Here is a 19,928-nt window from a genome sequence, read left to right as displayed (position 1 = left end):
CATAGGACGCTGCGAAAACTCGCTCTTATGTGATCCGTTAGAGGGATGTGAACAGTAATGTGTGAGTTTGAAGTGTGTGTGATGGTATCAGGCCGGCTGAGGCTGTGCATTTGTGTCAGGGTATGTGCAGTCAAGTGCATGATGGGAGTCGTGTGTGTGTCAGCGCGCGAGGCATGCTGTGCTCCTTATTAAATTATGACAGTGAGCTTGAGCAGGGGGTGTGTTTAGGTTTAACGTACATGCGCTTGTGAATATGTGTGTGTGGATGAGCAGGCGTAGGCAGTAGCAGCGAGGAGGTCAGAGGTTACTAGTGTTTGTGTTTCAGTGTCAGTGAAGTGTGCTCCAGGCAGAGATTTATGATCATTGTGTCTGGGAGGCTGCAGAGTGGGGGATAATGAAGATAGATCAGGGTGCTATCTCTCTCTCAGGGCACCGCTGGAAACGCGGCCTCTGGCCCCCCCTCCGTTCTCGTATCATTAACTTCAGCCTGTGACATCATAACGCACTGCCCTGACATCAATCCTAACGCAGTGTGCTCTGACAAAAAGTCGAAAGCGGAGAGGCCATTTCTCACAGGAAGTCAGCCGGCAAACGCAGGCATTGTCGGGCACCGAGCCTCTGCAGCTTCTCTGGGTGTGTTTATGAAGATATGAAATATTCATGGAATCATCGTTCTCGCTCGTGTGTTTCCACTTTGGATTCGACGTATTTGCATTCACGGAGCTACGGAGGAGAGGCCTGGGGCTGGTTGGCAGAGGAATAGCATAAAAAGGCAGAAAAGGAAGGAGGAAAAAGGGGGGATGATGGAGAGAGCAAAGGGAGGGAGGAAGTGAGGTTAGAGGGGTTACAGAGAGGGGGAGAAGAGAGGGGAGAGAGGGCATGTGGTACAGCGAATGTGAGAGTAACGGGTGTGAAATAGAAAAAAAAAAAAGAGGGGAAGAAAAGATGGAGAGAGGGATGATGGGAGGGAGAGGGGGTTGATGGGATTGGTGGTGGCGAGGTGAGAAGGGGCGCAGGGAGCTGGTGCCTGTGGCGGCAGGTTTTAATCAGTAACAAGATGCCTGTAATGAGATCACTATTTCCCCACATTTAGATTGATGTCATGCAAAGTTTGCTGCCACACTGAGACAGGCAGGGGACTCACAGTCATTTACACACACACACACACACACACACAAATATACACTTGCTTGCGCTTTCTTGGTTACAGACTTAAACACACATCCTGTGAAATGAAGGAGCTCATTCATCCCGCCTGGCAAAGTGCGCTCATTTAGAGTCCAACCGCCTTGAAGTAAAAACATACACAGAGGAGTACTACGCGCAGGAAAATGAGTTACTCATGGCAAAGGAGAAATGTATGTGCTAGGGACCGAAGGGCACACGCCACTATGTGCTCCTCTAACAAAAACAAATGAGCAAGAGAGAGAGAAAGAGCCAAGAGATTTTTACTGCAGGAGGAACTAAAGGGGAAAAGGGACAGGGAGAAAATAAAAACAGGAGTGTGTGTGTGTGTGTGTGTGTGTGTGTGAGCGCGCATGCATATTTTGGGGTGCATTCAGAGGCTGTCGACACGGCTACCAGCGTGTGTGCCAGCACATGAGTGCTCGGCCTGTTCCCCAACATGTGTGTCCAATGAAAGGTGAACGGCTCTCCTGTCTATACTTTCCTCAAAAATCAGCCATGATGTCACCATGAACCCATCTTGAACCCACCTCTGTCAAAAAGCATTACTCCAGCCCTCCCTCTCTCTCTCTCTCTCTCTCTCTGCCTCATTTTCTGTTCCACCTCTCCCTCCTTCACGCTCCACTCCTGCCTCTCTCCAATTCTTCTCTGAGCTCCCATTCTTGTGCTTTCCCTCTTTTTCATATTTCCGTATTCTTCAACATTTCCCCTCTCCAGTCCATGTCTCTTCTCTTCACAACTCTCTCCCTCTCTCTCTTTTTTTTTTTTGGCAAGCGTGGTCTAATTGAATCACCAAAAAGGCGCAGTCGTTTGCCAAAAATGCCAGGATGTTCTGATTATCATAAACTTTGTTTAAGCTGTGGTTTTACAAGGAAAATGCTCAGAGTGCAAAAAAAATAAAAAAAGCAGAAAAAATGAGGAATAGGGGAGAATGCAAATGAAAGAGGGAACGAGAGAGAGCGCAGGGGAAGAGAGGGGTGGTGGGGGCAGCGAGAAGGCAGCCAGAGAGCCACATATGGAAGTGATTCTGTAATTACTGCAAATCTGTGAGCTCAAAAGGAAAGGTCTTCTTTTCCATGCCTCCTTCCCTGCACATAAAACTGCCCTTGTGAGAAAGCTGGGCACTAAATACTGAGCAGGAAACAAGAAAAAACTAAGTTTTCATTTGCTTCTGCTTTTTGGCAAGAGGGGTAGATATATAAATATGCATATATGTTTTAGTATGTTGAGTTTAAATGCAGCTCTGCTTCTGCTTTTTACTTCACAGATGAAGGAGAAAAAAAATCTCTGCTGATCATGAGGCTAATTCCACACAGTCTACTTACTACTGGAAAATTTTCTGCATTCTTTGCTCATTTGCTTTGCTTTTCCGAGCTTAATCAACCGTCCTGGAGGCTAATCTAAAACAAACTGGGAGGTTCAGCCTGGAATAAACTCAAGTCTCTCGCCAGCCGCACACCTACCTGGCATCAGCCACATAAAGCACACATTCAACAAGGTGTGCGAGGGAGGGGGCGGAGAGGGGGATGAGTGACAGATATACAGACAGAGGAACAGACAGACAGTGATGAAGACTGTCTTTCAAGCCCCAGGCAGAGCAGTGCTTTGCAGGTGTGTATGTTGGCAGCGACTTCTGTTCTGCTTAAGTCCCCAAACCGTTCGAGCAGCCTGTAATTATCTGGTGCCCTCCCTGCCATAACGTGTTCTCATGAAGAGTCTCACACACACGCACGCGCACACACATACACATACACATACAGTAAACACACCCGGGCTGACGCAGCGTTGGCTACGTTTATTCTTAGACACATCCAATTAATCACGAAAGGAGATGATTTATGTAAAGTACACAGCAGACCTACCTTCTTCGCCTAGAGAAGTGTATGCCTCGGCTTCAAACGCGAGCACATTCCCCCAGAAGTTTGAAACGTAAATAGTAGATGACAGGCGCGCGCACACCGAAGTTTCCTGGGAAGGAGACAAAACAAAGTCATAGAGAGAGGCCCTTGTTTACAGCACAGGATGGTGTAAATGTCGCGCAGTTTGGTCTTAAACGCTTCAGATAATTCAGTCATTTGAAAGAGTACCTTCGTTTGTTGCCATTCCGTCTCCGAGTCCCGCCGGCAGCTCAGGGGCGTTGATGGGAGCTACAGATTTCTGGCACTCTGACTCCCCCTAGTGGCGGAAGACAGGAGCGCAGCACACAGTGAAATGGGATGGAAACCTAAACAAAGACACAAATAACAAAGCTAATTTAGAAGTAGGTCAATATGTGTCTGTGGAAATTACTAGTAAACCTGTTACTGATTGTGTTCGTGTCCAATGTTAGCAGAATCTTCTTCTATTTTGAGCTTTCCCAGTTATAGAATGTCTTTATAGTTCTTCTGACGGGTAAGCATGAAACAGGAAATATGTACTGTTGAGTTAACGAGTCATAATAATAATAACAATAAATAAATGGATGGATAGAATAGACCGGAAAAGGTTTCAATTGCCTTAAGTAATATTACAACCCACTCTTTTATTGCATTTTTTATTTCTTTAATTTGAACTAAAACATATTATTTAATTTCAAAACTGAGGACAAAAATATTGACCTACTCGTACGCTTAACTTTATATAACAATTTAATACAATATCGTATTTTGTGTTTTATAATGGAGTCGTAAGAAATTATTTTCAAAAGCTAAAATTGGTCACCTTAAAAAGTTGGGGGGAAAGTCTTGCATTATGGATAAATAGAATCCTGCTTATGTGTAAGTACCATGACTTGCCACTAAGGGGCGCTTTCCACAAGCTGTGTACAGTTGGTTCTATGTTCACAGCCATACAGTACAGTTGGCTACACTTTATTGCTGACTTCATGTTGCTGAACTTATTGTTGCGCAAACACATTTTAAATTTAGAGGTAAAGTAAAAACTGGAAAACAGACTTGCTATAGTTTTTAACCAAAAAAGGTCACACGTGCAGAAATAAATAGCTTTAGACATTTATTTTCTGTTATTTAGTAACGAAATTTCATCCAAAGTTGAGTGTTTAACTACATCTGGCTGCGGCAGTATGTTGCGTGTCAGAGGTCCAGCTGCGCATTTCCTTTGGCACATGGGCTTTAACCTTGGCACTTGCTTGTTGTTTGGCATGTCTCAGTGTTTACCATCCGTTTGCAGCGCTGCCTGACAGTGAGCAAGCAGTCACGGTGAGCCACGCCTATTGTCCATGTGCTTCATCCTCCAATCTCGCCATCCCTCCTCACCACGCGCTCTGTATTTTGCATAAAATGTGTATCAGTAGGGCAGCGCTCTCCCCTGCACATGCAGAGCGCACATGTAGCGTGGCTTTACTGAACACATACCACGGTCGAATAAGCGCATCAAACTCCCCTCAGCTCCAGATCCCCGCCAATGAAAATGCACAAAAGCGTGAAGGAGAGAGAGGGAGAGAAAGGACTCCGCGAGATACAAAGAGTGAGCCAAATCCCACACAAACAGACACAACACAAGTTGAGCGAACGGAAAGGCGGTCACATTTCCTACTCACCTGAAAACGTGATTGATGTGGGTGTTTGTATCAGTGGGTGTGTATGTCATGTCTGACGCTCACGGATATGCTGACTCTACTTTCTTGGAATTCATGACAATCTTTTAATCTTCGCTCGTGCAGCATCACACGCGCTCTAACGCAGCCAATGCGCAGTATCCAGAGAGCAGAAGGCATTCAGGTATCTTTGAGGAGAGCAGTCTGTCTAACGCACCTCAGTCAGATCAGACCTGAGCACTGACAGAGACACCTGCCTGCAGTTTCGTGGGAGAAAAAAACTTTACGCGCAGCAGACACATCTCCATCACTTCTTCCCATTTTTGCGCTCTATGGAGCAGGTGCTTCATTCAACGCCGTTTCTTCACTTTCTCACCGGTCTTCAGAAGACTTTTGCTCCTGTTTAGTGGCATTCACGGACGTCTACTTTTACTTCAATTCTGCTGAAAGTTATCGACATCGATCAATCAAGAATGGATCACAGCCCTGGTGGTAAGTGTAACTTTTACAATATTTTTGACATGCAGCAGCTGCTCCATTATAACAATGCTGGAGATGACACAAGAGGCATATTGATTAACTTGTCTTTGTTCAGCCTTTTCATTCATGTTGCTGTCAACTACCAATAGGGAACTATGTTTGTGCAATTCAACAATAACCAAATAATGACAAATTTTGAAATTAGTTGTAATTTAGAAACAATATGCAACAAAAAGCTACATTTCTATTATTCATAATTTTGACAGTTTGTGATAAAAAAAATTAAAGTGGAAAACTAACTTTCGCCTAATATGTGTATTAGTGGAAATTATATGTGCATTCTAATTTTTGACGTCGTATTACATGCGTGGATAGGTACACGAAATACAATTTTACATGCATACATTTACGTGTGTTTCAAGCTTCAATGCAATAAGTGATGTTATTGGTTTATAATGTGTTTATGGCAATACGCTCGTGCTCGAGTTTGAGCCTCAATTTGTCTCTAAATTCAATCAAAGTGTAAAAGTGAGACTTTACGCAAACTTGTAAAAAAGTTACTGCGCTGCGTTCAAGTGTCAGCGCCAAGACTGCAGCTCTCGCCATATGGTCGTAGTGGGGGCTGCTGTGGGGGCTGTCCACTTCCTGCCTCTCTACATGAAAACAAACTCACGTGGAGCTACAGTACACTGGCTGTCATTGTAATCACGGTCTCTCAGAGCCAGCACTTTAAAAATCATCTCACGGGGGGGAAAAAGAAACTTTGGAGTAATGGATGTGTTTGTTTCTATTATCAAGGCCATCAGTTTGAGTGCCTGCAGTATAAAAGTTGATAACCGCAGGATTTCCACCCTTTAAGTGGTATTAGGCAGCGCGCTCTCGAGGTCAGCCAAAGGTGCACATGCTTCCTGCTTCCTCACCTAATTAACGGTGAATCATTTACAACGGCCACGGTCGGTCACGTTCCAGCACAGGTGATGGGCGCACCCTGTGCTCCGTCAACATGCTGCTCTAATCTGAAGGCAACACTAAACCCACTCACCGGGTTGTGACTTTCTATTTATGTGGACAAAGTGGGCCAGTGTTCTGCTCGGAACAAGGGAGGCAGTTAGAGGAGGATTCACGGATAAAGGCTGTATCAGACGATACATATGACGAGTGCAGTGGGCTTTGATGTTTGGAAGATGTTGGGCGTATTTGTGTTGGAGTGATTGCTATTGCAGTCTATTTGTTTATATGTTTATTTCACAGTTGATATAGATTCACTTTTTTTTCAAATGGCAGTGCATCTTACTTTCAATAAGTTGTTATAACCTCATTAGAAGGCACATGACTTCATTTCCCTGAGTTGAGTGCAGTGATTTAAACAATGCTCATTAAGATCATCATGACCTGGCACAAATATGGCTATGGTGGTGGGCTGCAGGGCTCATTAAGTCTGGCAGATGAAGTTCAAGTGTGTTTGTGTTTGTTGACACAGAGCCCCCACTTTGCCTCCAAAGATGACTGGGTGGGACACCCAGAAGATTATTGATGATTAATTATGCTACATGATGTGATGTCTTTCATGTTTGGGACATTTGGGACAAAATAGTCCCAAATTTCAGGCAAAAAAAACATAAGGATTGTTTTTCTATATGTATGTTCTATTAATGCTAATAGTTTAGCATGAACTTTTGAAAATAAATATTACTAATATGAACTCAATGAAAGGGTTAACTGTCAAATGAGGCTCATATGATGAGAAGATTCAGACCCCAAACTTCGACCTATTCCTTGTCATGAAATATAAAATGCTAATAGTTTTGGTGGCAATTTTTACCTGGTTGACAAAACATTTCAGAAGAAACTCCCAAGTATGGTCCAATTTTTTTTGCAAACAATGAAACTAACGCTATATAGTCGGTGGTAAAAAATACATTTGCTAAATAATGAGTGAACCATTTAGTTTGGAGATCTGCATCCCTTTCAAATGATCATTTCCCGGCAAAAACTGAAACTCACAAAAATCCATGAGGGCAATTAAAATATTTAAAATGTCTACCCCCAAACAAGAAGTGTGGGTCCTGAAAAACGTGACTGCATGACTCTGTCTCTGAATTGAAGAAACTGAGAGGTGCAACTGAAATATGTCACCACTGTCCCTGGTCTCCCCTACTCTAATACACCCTATTACAAAGTATAACCAAAGGAGATTTGGAGGCTATAATTTGCCAGAAATATACCATAAGTTATTAAAGTTACTGTATATTATAGAGAGATATTCATCATCTTCATTGTCTCACATTGCAAACTTGGGTTTGGCTTCATACTGATACAACACATAAGTCCTAGTGTTTCTAAACTAACTGCAGCGCCTGGCTGACAGTGCAGGAGGTGCTGCTGCTGCTGCTGCTGGTGCACAGTCAGAGCCCCCCCACCACCCCCGCATAACATGCTGCTCTATTTAATTCGGCTCTTTAATTATAAGCCCCTGGCGGACTGTAGAAGCTCTGGCTCCTGGCTGGAGCTGCAGCTTCAAGTCTTCCCAGTGAAAGCTCCGTCAAAAGCCTCCTCACGTGGCTTCCTTTGCAGAGCCGCGTGCGGCGCGTGAGATAGCCGGGCCCTCCTCCCCGCCGCTTCCCCGCTCTCACGGACGCTTCTGTGTTGATGCCGCCTGCGGTGATGGTGAGGGAGAGCTTGGTCAGTGGGTCAGCGATTCCATGCATTAACTTTTTTTTCTCTCTCGTCACGTTTTCCCGCCTCATGAGCCTCCTGCTTGAAAGCTTTTTTTTTTTTTACTCATCTCGTTTGAGTCACAGTGTGGTGGAAGCTGACTTGATTTTTTTTCACTCTGCAACATCTGTCCCCAACCCCTCGGTTCAGGGCACACATCCGCTTAGGGTGCGTTTCAGCTGGAACGTGACTCTGCTGTTAAACACAACATCCCACTTTCATCCAATGCGCTTTCCGAAAGATTTTGAAAGAGATAGCGGATCAAACACACGGAGAGGTTGCTGATTAAAACGCACAACCCTGACACGGAAGTTGTTAGACCACATTTGACCGAGCGCACGAGCCACATATGGAGCAATTCCAGCCACAACAACCAAACAACCCGGGGTATTAGAGGTTAGATCTCCAATCATATTCTGGTGTTAATAAATTATAGCTATCCTCTGTAATCTACTTCCTCCTGATAACTGCACAAGCCAGAGCTGGTGTGTGATGCAGCATCAGTTTGAGATGCTTCAGGCGCATCGACACAATTCTACCAAGTTCCTGTGATATTGACCTACTTACACAAGCTGGAGTTAATGAAGTCTGCAGTGAACACCCAAGTTGTGCTCAAAGATTGGACATGTTCAGAAGCTCTTTTAGTTGGCCATATAGCCTACATCATTTTCAATAACAGCATAATAAACACCGTGTTGTTCTACGGAAGCAAAACATGTCAGGTTTACATCCCAAGGGTGCTATAGGGTCACCTTAACTGTATTCTATATGTAGCCGTCTCCCCCTGTCCTGCATTGGAAGGTGAACTAGTGGAAGTAGGAGATAAAGGACAAGAGAAACAGGGAGGAGAGGGGATGATAAAAGAGGAGAGGAGTGTTGTGCCTGTGAACTGCTCACTGCTCACGTTTCTCCGCCTGCCTCCGGTCCCAGGCAGATTAGTGCTTGCACGGGTTGGCTAAGTTTAACATGGGCACTGAGGAAGAAAATAACTGAATACATCAATGTAGATGTTGACTGATATATTACAGGCTGCCAATATTAAGAATAAAAACAGCAATGTTGCCTATTATACAATGTATTGATAGGCAATTCCAGCAGCAGTTTGCAGCCTGTGTGCATAAACTTTCTGCAATGTTTGCATCAAATATAAAGAAATAGTGAAGGGACTTTGCATTGTTGTTACTTAACTGTAACCTTTCTACAACAAGTGACACATGCAGGCGATAGTACTATAGTATCAGTCTATATACTCCAGAGCAGCCTGTAAAAGGGGATTGTTAATTGACAGTGTTTACAGCACTGAGGCTCCCAGGGTCATTCATAAACACTCGCTGTACATGTGAGCCTTCAGGTGGACATGCAATGTGTTTGGGTGGAGTGGGGGGTTGGGCCACTGACTGTCTGCATGTAAGCTCAGGAAGTGATGAGGCTCAGGCCTGCATCTGCTGGCTCTGTCTGTCTGTCAGTCTGTGGCTCTGGCATGAGTCAACAAACCAGCAACACGTGCAGGTTGAGGGATTATTAAAACATTTGAGCCAAAACAAATAGCTTGTGCAGCAAAGAGCAACATGCAGCCACACAGGGAAAGACCTGCTGCACTTAAGCAGGATTTATATATAAAAGGCTCAGATGGTCAAACTACTGTAATTTGGATATTGCAAATAATTTGCAAGTTGGATATTTCTGCAAAACAATCATGAATAAAGTTTATATTTGGCGCATATTTTTTAGATTAACTTTAATACTTCACTTGATTTGCATGTAATTTGCCTCTCTGCGGGACTCTACTGTACACAGAGTTGTTGGTGTATCATTACAGCAGTCCAGTCCAGAAAGTTGAGGCTTTTCCTTTGCAAAAACGTGACTCACATTCTCCGACTGTTGGTGGCGCATGAACAGTAACAGTAGCTGAGGCTTGGTGCCACCTCACGCCTGGGGTGCTTCCCAGCAGTCCGCGTATGTTTGTAAACACAGCTCGGATTTGAGATTGTTGTATATTTCAACACGAGACTGCGGATTTGGTTCGGGCAGTAACCGTGTCAGGAGTCCATGCATGTGAGGCGGCGGTCAGGTGTCGTGCTGCTAGCTGGCGCTGGGCACGGTGCCAGGGGAGCGAGGCTATTATTGGAGCGGAGGAGGCAGCGGACCCCGCAGACACGTGAGGCCGTGTCTCAGCTCATCCACAACGCATGACTACAAGTGCGGAAGAGAGAGAGAGGGAGAGAGAAAGGGGAGGGTTGGTGGGATGAGAAGGAAGCGAAACTTCACTAACAACCACGGCTGTGCGACATAAAACATTCCGCATATCTAAACGCTGGCTGCATTAAAATTGCACAAGCGTGACGCAGGAATTATTAACAAAAAGTAGCGCTTTGTTGGTGCTTCTCGCGCCTGTCTGCCTGCCTTGTTACTGTGCTACCAGCAGTATTTTTAGCGCCTACTTTATCGGCTTGAGCGCACCATTACGCCTGTTACACTCAGGATGAGGCAACGGCGATGCAAACTCTCAGAGCTGTTCTTTGCTGCCCAGGGGTTGTGTAACATTACATCACATCACATCCAAAGTTGTAGAGTAAGTGGACAGGTTTCTAAGGAAATATGGATTGACAATATAAATGTATATTAAAGTTAAATTATCTCAGCCAACAACTTCCTATAGGCTACATATATGGCCTACAACAACTAATGCCACTTTTCAGCAACTGAATGACATTGTATGCTTTATTTAGAAGCTTCATGTCAAATTAAATTCACCACATGACCTCCATCCTTCCCCTTATCTGCAGGAGTCATCCTGTACGCAGGCTCCTCCGGCAGTTCCAGTTCCAGTTCCAGCCCCAGCCCTGGCAGCCCTTCCAGCGGGTACCAGACTCAGTCGCCATCTTCACACTCCCAGCCCTCATCTCCAGAGGAGGTTACCTTCACAGAGATCGGGTCGCTGAAACAGAGGTCAGCTGGGTGCACCACCCCGTCCTCCAAACTGGTGTTCCAATTCCCTGATGTGTACAGTGGCCCTACAGCAGCAGCCACTCCTCAGCACACCTACCAACACCCCATCGCAGGAAAGAGGCCATGCGGGTTCACGGGAACTTTCACAAGTAAGTGTTTATGCACTTTTTTTAGGCATAAATATTTATACCTTCATCTTGCAGCTTATCTAACAGTCTGTTTATGCTTCCTCAGAAACAGGTGGAATGGTCCTGCTATGCAAAGTCTGTGGGGACATCGCATCTGGTTTCCACTATGGAGTGCATGCATGTGAGGGATGCAAGGTAAGCACCAGATCAAAAATATTAAGATGGATGAATCACCAATGCCCTGATTCGCGGTGCACCAGTTTAATGCTATATTTTTGCTGTTTTTTTGTGTCAGGGGTTTTTCCGCCGCAGCATCCAGCAGAACATCAACTACAAGATGTGTGTGAAGAACGAGAACTGTCTGATCATGCGCATGAACCGCAACCGGTGCCAGCACTGCCGCTTCAAGAAATGCCTATCTGTTGGCATGTCGAGAGATGGTGAGACATCCTGACACATTTCTAACTAGAGAGAGAGAGAGAGAGAGAGAGAGAAAGAGAGAGAGAGAGAGAGAGAGAGAGAGAGAGAGAGAGCCTTGTGCAGATCTGCCAGAATGCCACAGTGCTCTGATTAGCCAAAGCAGCAGGGAAATGGGCAGCCCGAAAGAGGCACAGCGCTCATATGTAGGTCTGTGTGAAAAATGTAATGCGGAAAGTCTTTTGAGGTCATCGTGCCAGTAGCTCAGTTTCTCACTTCATCATCACACCCGCACCTGCCTTGCCCTTCTACGGTGTCGCTGCACTGTCAAAGATCTGGCCTCGTATCACTCTCTTAAGTTTCACGGTGTCTTTCTCCTGCCCTTTGCAGCATCCTCACACTATACTGTTACCTTACCGCTCCTGCTCAGACCCCTCCCCCCTCCATGTACCCACCATGTTCCCTCAGCTCTCTTACATCTCCCTCTCAGACAATGATTTATGAGAAGAGGAGCCTTGAAGTCCCCGAAGCTATCTATCATCTGGAAAACTGCAGCAAACACAGGAATTATTTTCGGAAATTGGAACAGGGTCAACTTGATTACCTTGTGTGTGCCCATAGAACGCCTTCCTGCAATTAATGAGGGATAAGGCAACAATTAAGCAACTGATGCAGAAAACAGCCAATTGTTGTGACAGAGTTTATCAGGCGTGACGCTCACATCAACTGGCTTTAGCACTGATAGCTGAGCGTTGATTGATCACCTATCAACGCAGATTAAGAAAACAGCTGGGCTGACCTAGAAAAACAATAAAGAATTGAGCCTATAGTGTACTCATGCATCATGACCTACTTGGGGTAGTTCGCCTGTCTTCTTTCTCGCAGTATGCTTTCTGCTTATCTCCACCCTCCAGTACCCTGCGCTGCTTAATCTAGCAAAGAGGTTAGTGTTATTTCTGCATGTGCTTGACACTTCTGGTGCAGAGGGAAAATAGGTTGGCAAAATACGACTCAATAAGAGAACAAACAGTCAGGTCGACCCTTTTTAGAAAAGATTTCCGAAACACATTCAGGACCACAACCTAGAAACCCCTTTTTGCTCTTTTTCAACCATTACAAAAACAGGAAAACCACAGGCAACTGCCTACAGCCCACAATAAACAGAGCACCCTGATTTCACACCAGGCAGCTGTGTGACTGCGGCTCAGCAATATAGGCAAATATATAAGTCCGTTGGCATGATGGCACAATTCTTTCTCTAACTAGAGCGTCATATCTAGAGCAACAGCACACTAGTTTGTGTTTGCTTCTTATTTAAAACGATGAAAGGGAATAATCTGATGCCACATTATTAGGGCTATCCACATCAAGGCATCCTGCAGGCAATGCACAGATTACTGTAAACAAAGGCATATCTACTGTGCATTGAAATCACCTTACTTGACTTAACATGGTGTAATTTAGTTTTTATGTAAATTGCTCATGTGTAACAGAAGTGGAAATAACAGTAAATTCCGTTAAAAAATATGCCACTCTACAATTCCTGCTACAGATCGAGGCGTCCTTTAGTTGCAAAACTCTTTCAAGCTGCTCCACTTTAACTTTGCTACCTCATTTGACTCCACCTTGCGCAAGCACACACACACCTCCCACACACACACAGACCGGCTCTCCATATATCACTGTCTCTCACATCAGTCCCCTTCATGTTTCCGCTACTGTCTTCTCGACTCGCTCGCGCTTCAAGCCCACCTCTCTCATCCTTCTCCCTCTCAACATCTCAGTGCCAGTGACATCACGCTCACGTTGCCCCACTGCCCTACTTACAAACGGAGGGAGGGAGCGGGAGAGGAAGGAGATAGGGGTGGTTAGAGGAGAGGATGAGGCAGATGGTAGCAGGGGTTCTATAAATAGCCTCTCCAGCTGATGGTTACTGTGGGAAGGGGGAGGGGGGGAGATGTGTGAGGAGAAGGAAGTTTTCTTCTCACAACTTACATGATTCTCCTTGAAATCATAAAACACTTAAGGAGCTTTTGTGCTAGTGAGATGTGCCTGTTTCTGCCTTCTAAGCTTTAATTTAAAAACCACAGTATAGGACGGATGCACCTATACATACCACCTTAGCAATCAGAGAAACATAAATTAAAAGAGCACAAAACGTCCTCTTGACACTAATTCGTCTTTCCTGCTTGTGTTTTCCCCAGCTGTGCGTTTTGGCCGCATCCCTAAGCGAGAGAAGCAGCGACTCCTTGACGAGATGCAGAGCTACATGAACAGCCTAAACGAGTCGGCTGCCATGGAAATGGACTCATCTTCAGTGAGGGACGCTCCCTCCAGCCCGGAAGAGGGCAACTCAAAAGAGGCCATCGGGGCCATCTCTAGAGCCTACCGTGACATCTTCACCAGCAGGAACAACCACAGCCAGGAGAGGCCGGCCAAGAGAGCCAACATCTCCACCAACAACAACTCATCTCACTTCTCTCAGGATGTAGCTTTTACCCAAGTCCACTCCCAACCCGCCTCCAGCCAGAGTTATCGGTCCTGCCCTGCTGCATCTGCCAACCAATGCCCAGTTGCACATAATGACAATCATCATACTTTCCAAAATGTGGACAACCATCGCTATACCTACTCAGTGTCAACTAATCAGAATCACGATCAGGCAAACAGCACAACACCTCACAGGGGCAGCAGTGCCAATCACAACAGCTATCGCAACGCAGCAGGAAGCACCCAGAATCAGCCGTCCTGCCCATGGAAATTGGCTCAAGGAGCTAAAGTGCTGGTAAGTGCAGAAAGCATAACAAATTAGATGAAGACTCCTTATATTTCTTGTCTGACCAACAACTAATAGTTATATTTATGTCTGTCTCTTAGGCCTGTCCTCTCAACGCGTGGCCTGTATCAGGGGCAGAGCGCTCGAGTCAGGAGATATGGGAATCGTTCTCTCAGTGTTTCACCCCCGCTGTCAAGGAGGTGGTAGAGTTTGCAAAGGGCATCCCAGGATTTCAAGAGCTTGGCCAACAAGATCAGGTCATGCTGCTCAAATCAGGCACTTTTCAGGTAATCATACAATCCTTATCTTTTTTTTGCACATAAAAATTTGAGTCTAAATGTAAAATTGATGTCGGTATTTCTCTCAATCTCAAACTCTTGTTTATCTCTTTTTGTGCATGTTTAGGTTCTGATGGTGAGGTTCAGCACCTTGTTCAATGCGGCGGAGCGTACGGTTACCTTCCTGAATGGCCAAACGTACCCCCTGACCACCCTGCGTGCCTTGGGCATGGGCTCTCTGCTGGACGCGATGTTTGAGTTCAGTGAGAAGTTAGGCTCCCTGGGGCTCGAGCCTGATGAGATGGCTCTCTTTATGGCTGTGGTGCTGGTCTCTGCAGGTGAGAAAAAGGCACTATTTAGTGGGAAAACACTGACACTTTGTTAATGACCCATTACTGTAATAACTGTGTCCGTCCACCACTCACATCCGCATCTTCTGTGCTCCACAGATCGTTCTGGCATCTCAGACATGCGTGCTGTTGAGCAGCTCCAGGAGGGTCTGATCCGAGCCCTACGGTCGCTGATCACCCGACGTCGCCCAGATGACTCCGCTCTCTTCCCCAAACTCCTGCTGCGTCTGCCGGACCTGCGCACCCTCAACAACCTGCACTCCGACAAACTGTTGGCCTTTCGCATCGACCCTTGAGAAGGCCGCTCACTATGAGAGCACAAAGACTCAAACTGTTTTAAAAATATACAGTACACAATACAAACAGACACATATGCAGGTTTTTTCTTCCAAGGGCAGGACTTCCTTGAAAATTGAGCAAGAATGAATTGTACAATCTGAGAGTTTTTCAGCAGGATAAATGAGGGCAGTAGCGAACATATTCTTGATTCGTTATTGATCTTTATGCTTCATGTTTTTGGACAAATATGCATCAACATACACACTCATGTATACACATAAACCTCAACATCTTTTGAAGACATTGTTCCAGTTAAAAATGTAATTTTCATGTAGAGTAACTATTACCCTTTTGGATGAATCATTTGTGCACTTGCTCATTATATTCAGTGTATTTAAGAATTAAAGCCAGTTCACTTCTGTTTATTCCTTAAGTCGTACAGTATCACGAGGCCATCAAAAAGCAGCGAAAGAAAGACGGATATCATAGCTCCAAACTGTTTTTACTTAGGGACCATAAGTGATGATGACCGTGTTTCAGTTGGTGTTGAAAACAAAGGGAACTTGTATATAATACATAGTGAAATCTGAAATATTAAGGTAAATGTGTATCACTGTTTCACAAACATACCATCTGCATTGGTACTGGAATGAGACCACTTTATTAATGTGTCACTTGAACACAATAGGATTCATTTGTCCCTTACTGATCTTCCAGAAAAGACTTTGGTTAAAAATATGCCAACTTTATAAGTCATCGGCAATTTATTTTACTTCACACAAACATGTGTCTGCGTTGCTTTATTGTATCACATCTGGACTGATGGAGATGCTCTATGCATGTTGGTTTTGTAGTTCCTTTGTTTATTTTTTTTGCTGTAAATATTTTGTTACCCAAATGTATATGTATCAATGACTGAACTGATATGTTGGATCGGACGGATGAGTTCGGTGCGAAGAAGAATGTACTCTACCTTACTGTACTAGGTGGGGGTTTGGCCATGCCAAGGGGGCTTTGCACAGGAGGATATGTAGACGGGATTCTCAGATGGTTTAGACACACTTTCTGATATCAGATGATGTAACCAACCAGCATAATCCCTGAAAACACCAGCACTCACTCCACATGCACCCTTCCTCTGCCCCCAATGTTTGTCATACAAACACAAGAGATATTTTTGGGTGAGAGATCTTATTTGATTGGTCCTCTCACTGATTGCTTGTTTGATTATGGATGATTGAGGACATCTTGTATATTTTGTAAATCTTTATTCCTAAATAGAAATGATATAAAGTTCAAATTATGTATTACTCTGCCTCTGTGTCTTTTTTATTTATTTTGTGGCCATTAAGGCAAAATGCATTAAAGATTTGCTGAATATTTAGGACTCTATGGCTCTCAGGAATTATATATTATATATATTATATAGGAATATATATTAAAACTAAATAAGTATATTGGCACATATCATTAAAAATAGATGTGTTCGTGAGACAGAACACCTCTTTATACCAGGTGTGCATGCTAGTCACATTAGAACAAGTTATAAGAAGACAATCCCTATCACTTAGCTAAAGAAAAATCTGGTCTGCACGATCCATGTACACAACTGTATTTTTGTAGTACGTGTGCCGATTTCATTACAAGACGAGGAAAAACCTCAGCTTACTTCAAACGACGAGGTGTTAATGAATGAATAAAGTCCATCCTTGGCACTGGACTGCCACTCCAAGAAAGTTGCACCACAGGATGTTTGAATTCATGAAGCAACTTCTCCTTTCTGTGGAAATCAAAAAGCAAAGCACGACTGCCACCTCGTGGTGAAGGTATAGATATGATCCCGGATGATGAATCCCGGAAGTGAATGGTTTGTTTGCTTCTAAAGGCACACACATTCATATAATATCTTACAGCTCACTAAGTTATACTTTATGTAATCACTTTTATACGTCGTTCAACTAACATGGGAACACAGTCAAACAGCACGGTAAGATAAAACTAAATGATAACGTATAGTGGAAAACCCCATTTAATCATAACTTTAGAAGCAGGTTAGCTTGAAGGCTAGCGTTAGCTAAATAACAGTAGCATTCTGGTACAGTGTAGGTACCATTTAGCGCTAACAATAAAGGGTTTAAGTAAACTAAAATAAGTTGTCAACTATCAGGCTTTCTGTTAATGATGCATATGAGATTATACTGTCGTAACATGCTAATGCAAATTTCGTTGAGTCACAAAAAATCGAAAAGTGAAAGCTTATTAGACGAGTTAGCTCCCTATTAGCATGGCAAATACAAAACTATACTATTCAGTGGTAACTTATTCGCTCTTTTTACAGGTGCTGAGAAATAGAAAGAAACGAGTGGAAAGCACCCCAGGACCTCAGGTTTGATTTCAAACGTGTGCAGCAGTTCAACACACCATGTTGGTGACAGCATATCTTGCCATCATCTTCCTACTCGCCCTGTGTGTTGGCCTCGAGCTCACAGCACGTCGCCTCACGCCACCTCAGGCTACTCCTACTGCTGTAGCCAACCCAGCTTTCCGTAGCTTCCAGGGTATATTCCTCCGGGCGTACCTTTTGGCTCTGTGGGCAGACTGGCTCCAGGGTCCTTACCTCTACAAACTCTACCGCCACTACAGCTTCCTGGAATCCCAAATAGCCATTTTATATGTGTGTGGCCTGGCCTCCTGTGTTCTGTTTGCTCCATTTTCAGGCTGGCTCCCTCAAGCCTTGGGCCGCAGACGGACATGCCTTCTCTTCTGCCTCTCATACTCTGCTTGTTGTCTCACCAAGCTGTCCAGAGACTATTTTGTTTTGATTGTGGGCCGTGTCCTGGGGGGCCTCTCTACATCCCTGCTTTCCACCACATTTGAAGCATGGTATGTGCACCGTCATGTAGATGTCCACGATTTCCCCAAGGAGTGGATCCCCAGCACCTTCACCAAAGCTGCTACCTGGAACCATGGGCTGGCTGTGGGAGCAGGGCTGGTGGCTAACATGCTGGCCGAGTGGCTGCACCTAGGGCCGGTGGCTCCCTTTCTTCTGGCTGTACCCTGCCTGGCGGGCTGTGGCTGGATGGTGTTAACAGACTGGGGCAAAGAAGAGGCCAAAGGAAGTCCTGAAGGGGACAAACAAACACTGCTTCTTGGTGCTCCAAGTGGAGGTGTGACCCGTTTGTCTGCAAGGGCCCGCTTTTCTCGCAGCTGCCATGATGGGCTGCGCTGCCTGCTGTCAGACAAGAGAGTCATGCTCTTGGGTGGAGTGCAGGCTCTGTTTGAAAGCGTCCTCTACATTTTTGTTTTCCTGTGGACCCCCGTACTAGACCCTCATGGGCCTCCTTTGGGAATAGTGTTCGCTTGCCTGATGGCTGCCAGCATGGTCGGCTCCTTGCTGTACCGCCTAGCCACCTCAACGCGCTACCGTCTGCAGCCTGGCCATGTTGTCTGCCTGGCTGTGCTGATGGCCTTCTTCTCCTTCTTCATGCTGACCTTCTCCACTGCCCCAGGCCAGCCTAGACCTCATGAGTCCTTTCTGGCCTTCCTGCTGCTGGAGCTGGCCAGTGGCCTCTACTTCCCTGCTGTCAGCTTTCTCCAGGGCAGGGTGATCCCAGAGGAGAAGCGGGCTGGTGTCCTGGCCTGGTTCCGGCTGCCTCTGCACCTGCTGGCCTGCCTGGGGCTGCTGGCGCTGCATGGAGAGATTTCAGGAACAGGTGGAGGGGAGGGTGGCAGCGGCACCAGACATATGTTTGGAGGCTGTGCAGTTATGATGCTCGCAGCTTTGATGGCTGTAGTCAGTCTGTTCACATTGGGCAGGAATGACACAGACCTGAGACTAGAGGGAACCAGAGGTGAGGGGGAGATGTAATGAGGTGATAGGCCATAATATCCATTAATGCTTTACTGGTTTTACATTTATTGTGTCAGTATTGTGCGTCTACTTTTTGCAAAATGCATAAGTGAAGGAAATCAAAGTCCAAAGGGGGTGTTTTTTCAGAACTGGGAGTTCCATTTTATATTTTATTGCCTTGTTACTTCTTACGTTTTTGGGAGAGTCTTCTTACTTATATCTTCTGTAGTGGAAGCTCTGGGATCATGGCCATATGTACCCTAATCTGTCAAGAACATTGCTTACAGCTGTCCAAAGCTCCTGTATCATTCCTACATCTATTTAAAAATAACTTTATTGCCTGATGTGTCCACCTACAGGGAGATGGGGAGATGCATTTGCCAAGATATAAACGTTATCTGTCAGTATCCCCGTGAGGATCATTAATGAAGTAGTTTCATTGTAGTCTTAAAAAGAGACAAGAAGAGATGTAAGTTTTCAGGGAGCTCAGTGGATTTTCAAAGAAATAAAGTCCTGACTTACATGTAGACCATATCTGAATGTCACACTTCTTTCACTGTTCTTTGTTTTCTGAATGTTTTTTTCTTCTAGGATTTCTGTGTTGTATTTTAAGGAAAGAAGCAACCAGTCAGTTTTACTTAGAAAACAATATTTTCTCTGTATTGTCTTGACATTTCTCTGATCTTTGATGCTTTTAAATAAAAGTGTACATATCGTACACATTATTTATACTAAATGTTTTTATGTTTTTTCTTATTGAAGTTTTAAAATGTTTATTTAGTATTATTAGTTCAGGTTGCTTAAATTCGCATCACAACTTAATTGCTTTGTTACCAGTTTTGTGCAAGAGAAATGTATTCCTAGTAAATGCTGCCTAAACACACAGTATTTACTTATATTTTATTGAATGCACACTGAAAAAAAAGCGTTCAGCATTAAAATCTTATTTTGCGTCTATCGTTTTTAAAAAATACAATATGGATAAT

At 44.6% G+C, this 19,928-nt stretch overlaps 3 protein-coding genes across 3 annotated transcripts in view; 2 read left to right on the top strand and 1 right to left on the bottom strand.

Moving 5' to 3' along the window:
- Positions 1–3,299, bottom strand: part of rarga (retinoic acid receptor gamma a) — a 41,728-nt gene extending 38,429 nt beyond the window's left edge. Inside the window, exons 1-2 of the mRNA XM_069659542.1 lie at positions 3,273–3,299; positions 3,048–3,153 (exon numbers count right to left, since the gene is read on the bottom strand). The gene's annotated coding sequence lies outside the window, so the exon portion shown is untranslated. The remainder of the gene's footprint in view (positions 1–3,047; positions 3,154–3,272) is intronic.
- A 1,761-nt stretch (positions 3,300–5,060) lies between these two features.
- nr1d4a (nuclear receptor subfamily 1, group D, member 4a) lies at positions 5,061–16,328 on the top strand. Its single transcript, XM_069660210.1, has 8 exons — positions 5,061–5,212; positions 10,702–11,013; positions 11,099–11,187; positions 11,288–11,432; positions 13,614–14,194; positions 14,287–14,472; positions 14,591–14,801; positions 14,913–16,328. The coding sequence occupies exons 1-8, from the start codon at positions 5,194–5,196 to the stop codon at positions 15,107–15,109; spliced, it is 1,740 nt and encodes a 579-aa protein (XP_069516311.1). The 5' UTR covers positions 5,061–5,193; the 3' UTR covers positions 15,110–16,328.
- Positions 16,329–16,952: 624 nt separating this feature from the next.
- Positions 16,953–19,628, top strand: mfsd5 (major facilitator superfamily domain containing 5). Its single transcript, XM_069660522.1, has 2 exons — positions 16,953–17,079; positions 17,431–19,628. The coding sequence occupies exon 2, from the start codon at positions 17,515–17,517 to the stop codon at positions 18,958–18,960; it is 1,446 nt and encodes a 481-aa protein (XP_069516623.1). The 5' UTR covers positions 16,953–17,079; positions 17,431–17,514; the 3' UTR covers positions 18,961–19,628.
- The last annotated feature ends 300 nt before the right edge of the window (positions 19,629–19,928 follow it).

This window comes from Semicossyphus pulcher, unplaced genomic scaffold (assembly GCF_022749685.1).
Source record: "Semicossyphus pulcher isolate SPU_LCO1_2020_fin unplaced genomic scaffold, fSemPul1.0.p SCAF_13, whole genome shotgun sequence".
NCBI lineage: Eukaryota > Metazoa > Chordata > Actinopteri > Labriformes > Labridae > Semicossyphus > Semicossyphus pulcher.
Note: the sequence above shows the minus strand (reverse complement) of the source record. Positions and strands in the feature narration are given on the sequence as shown.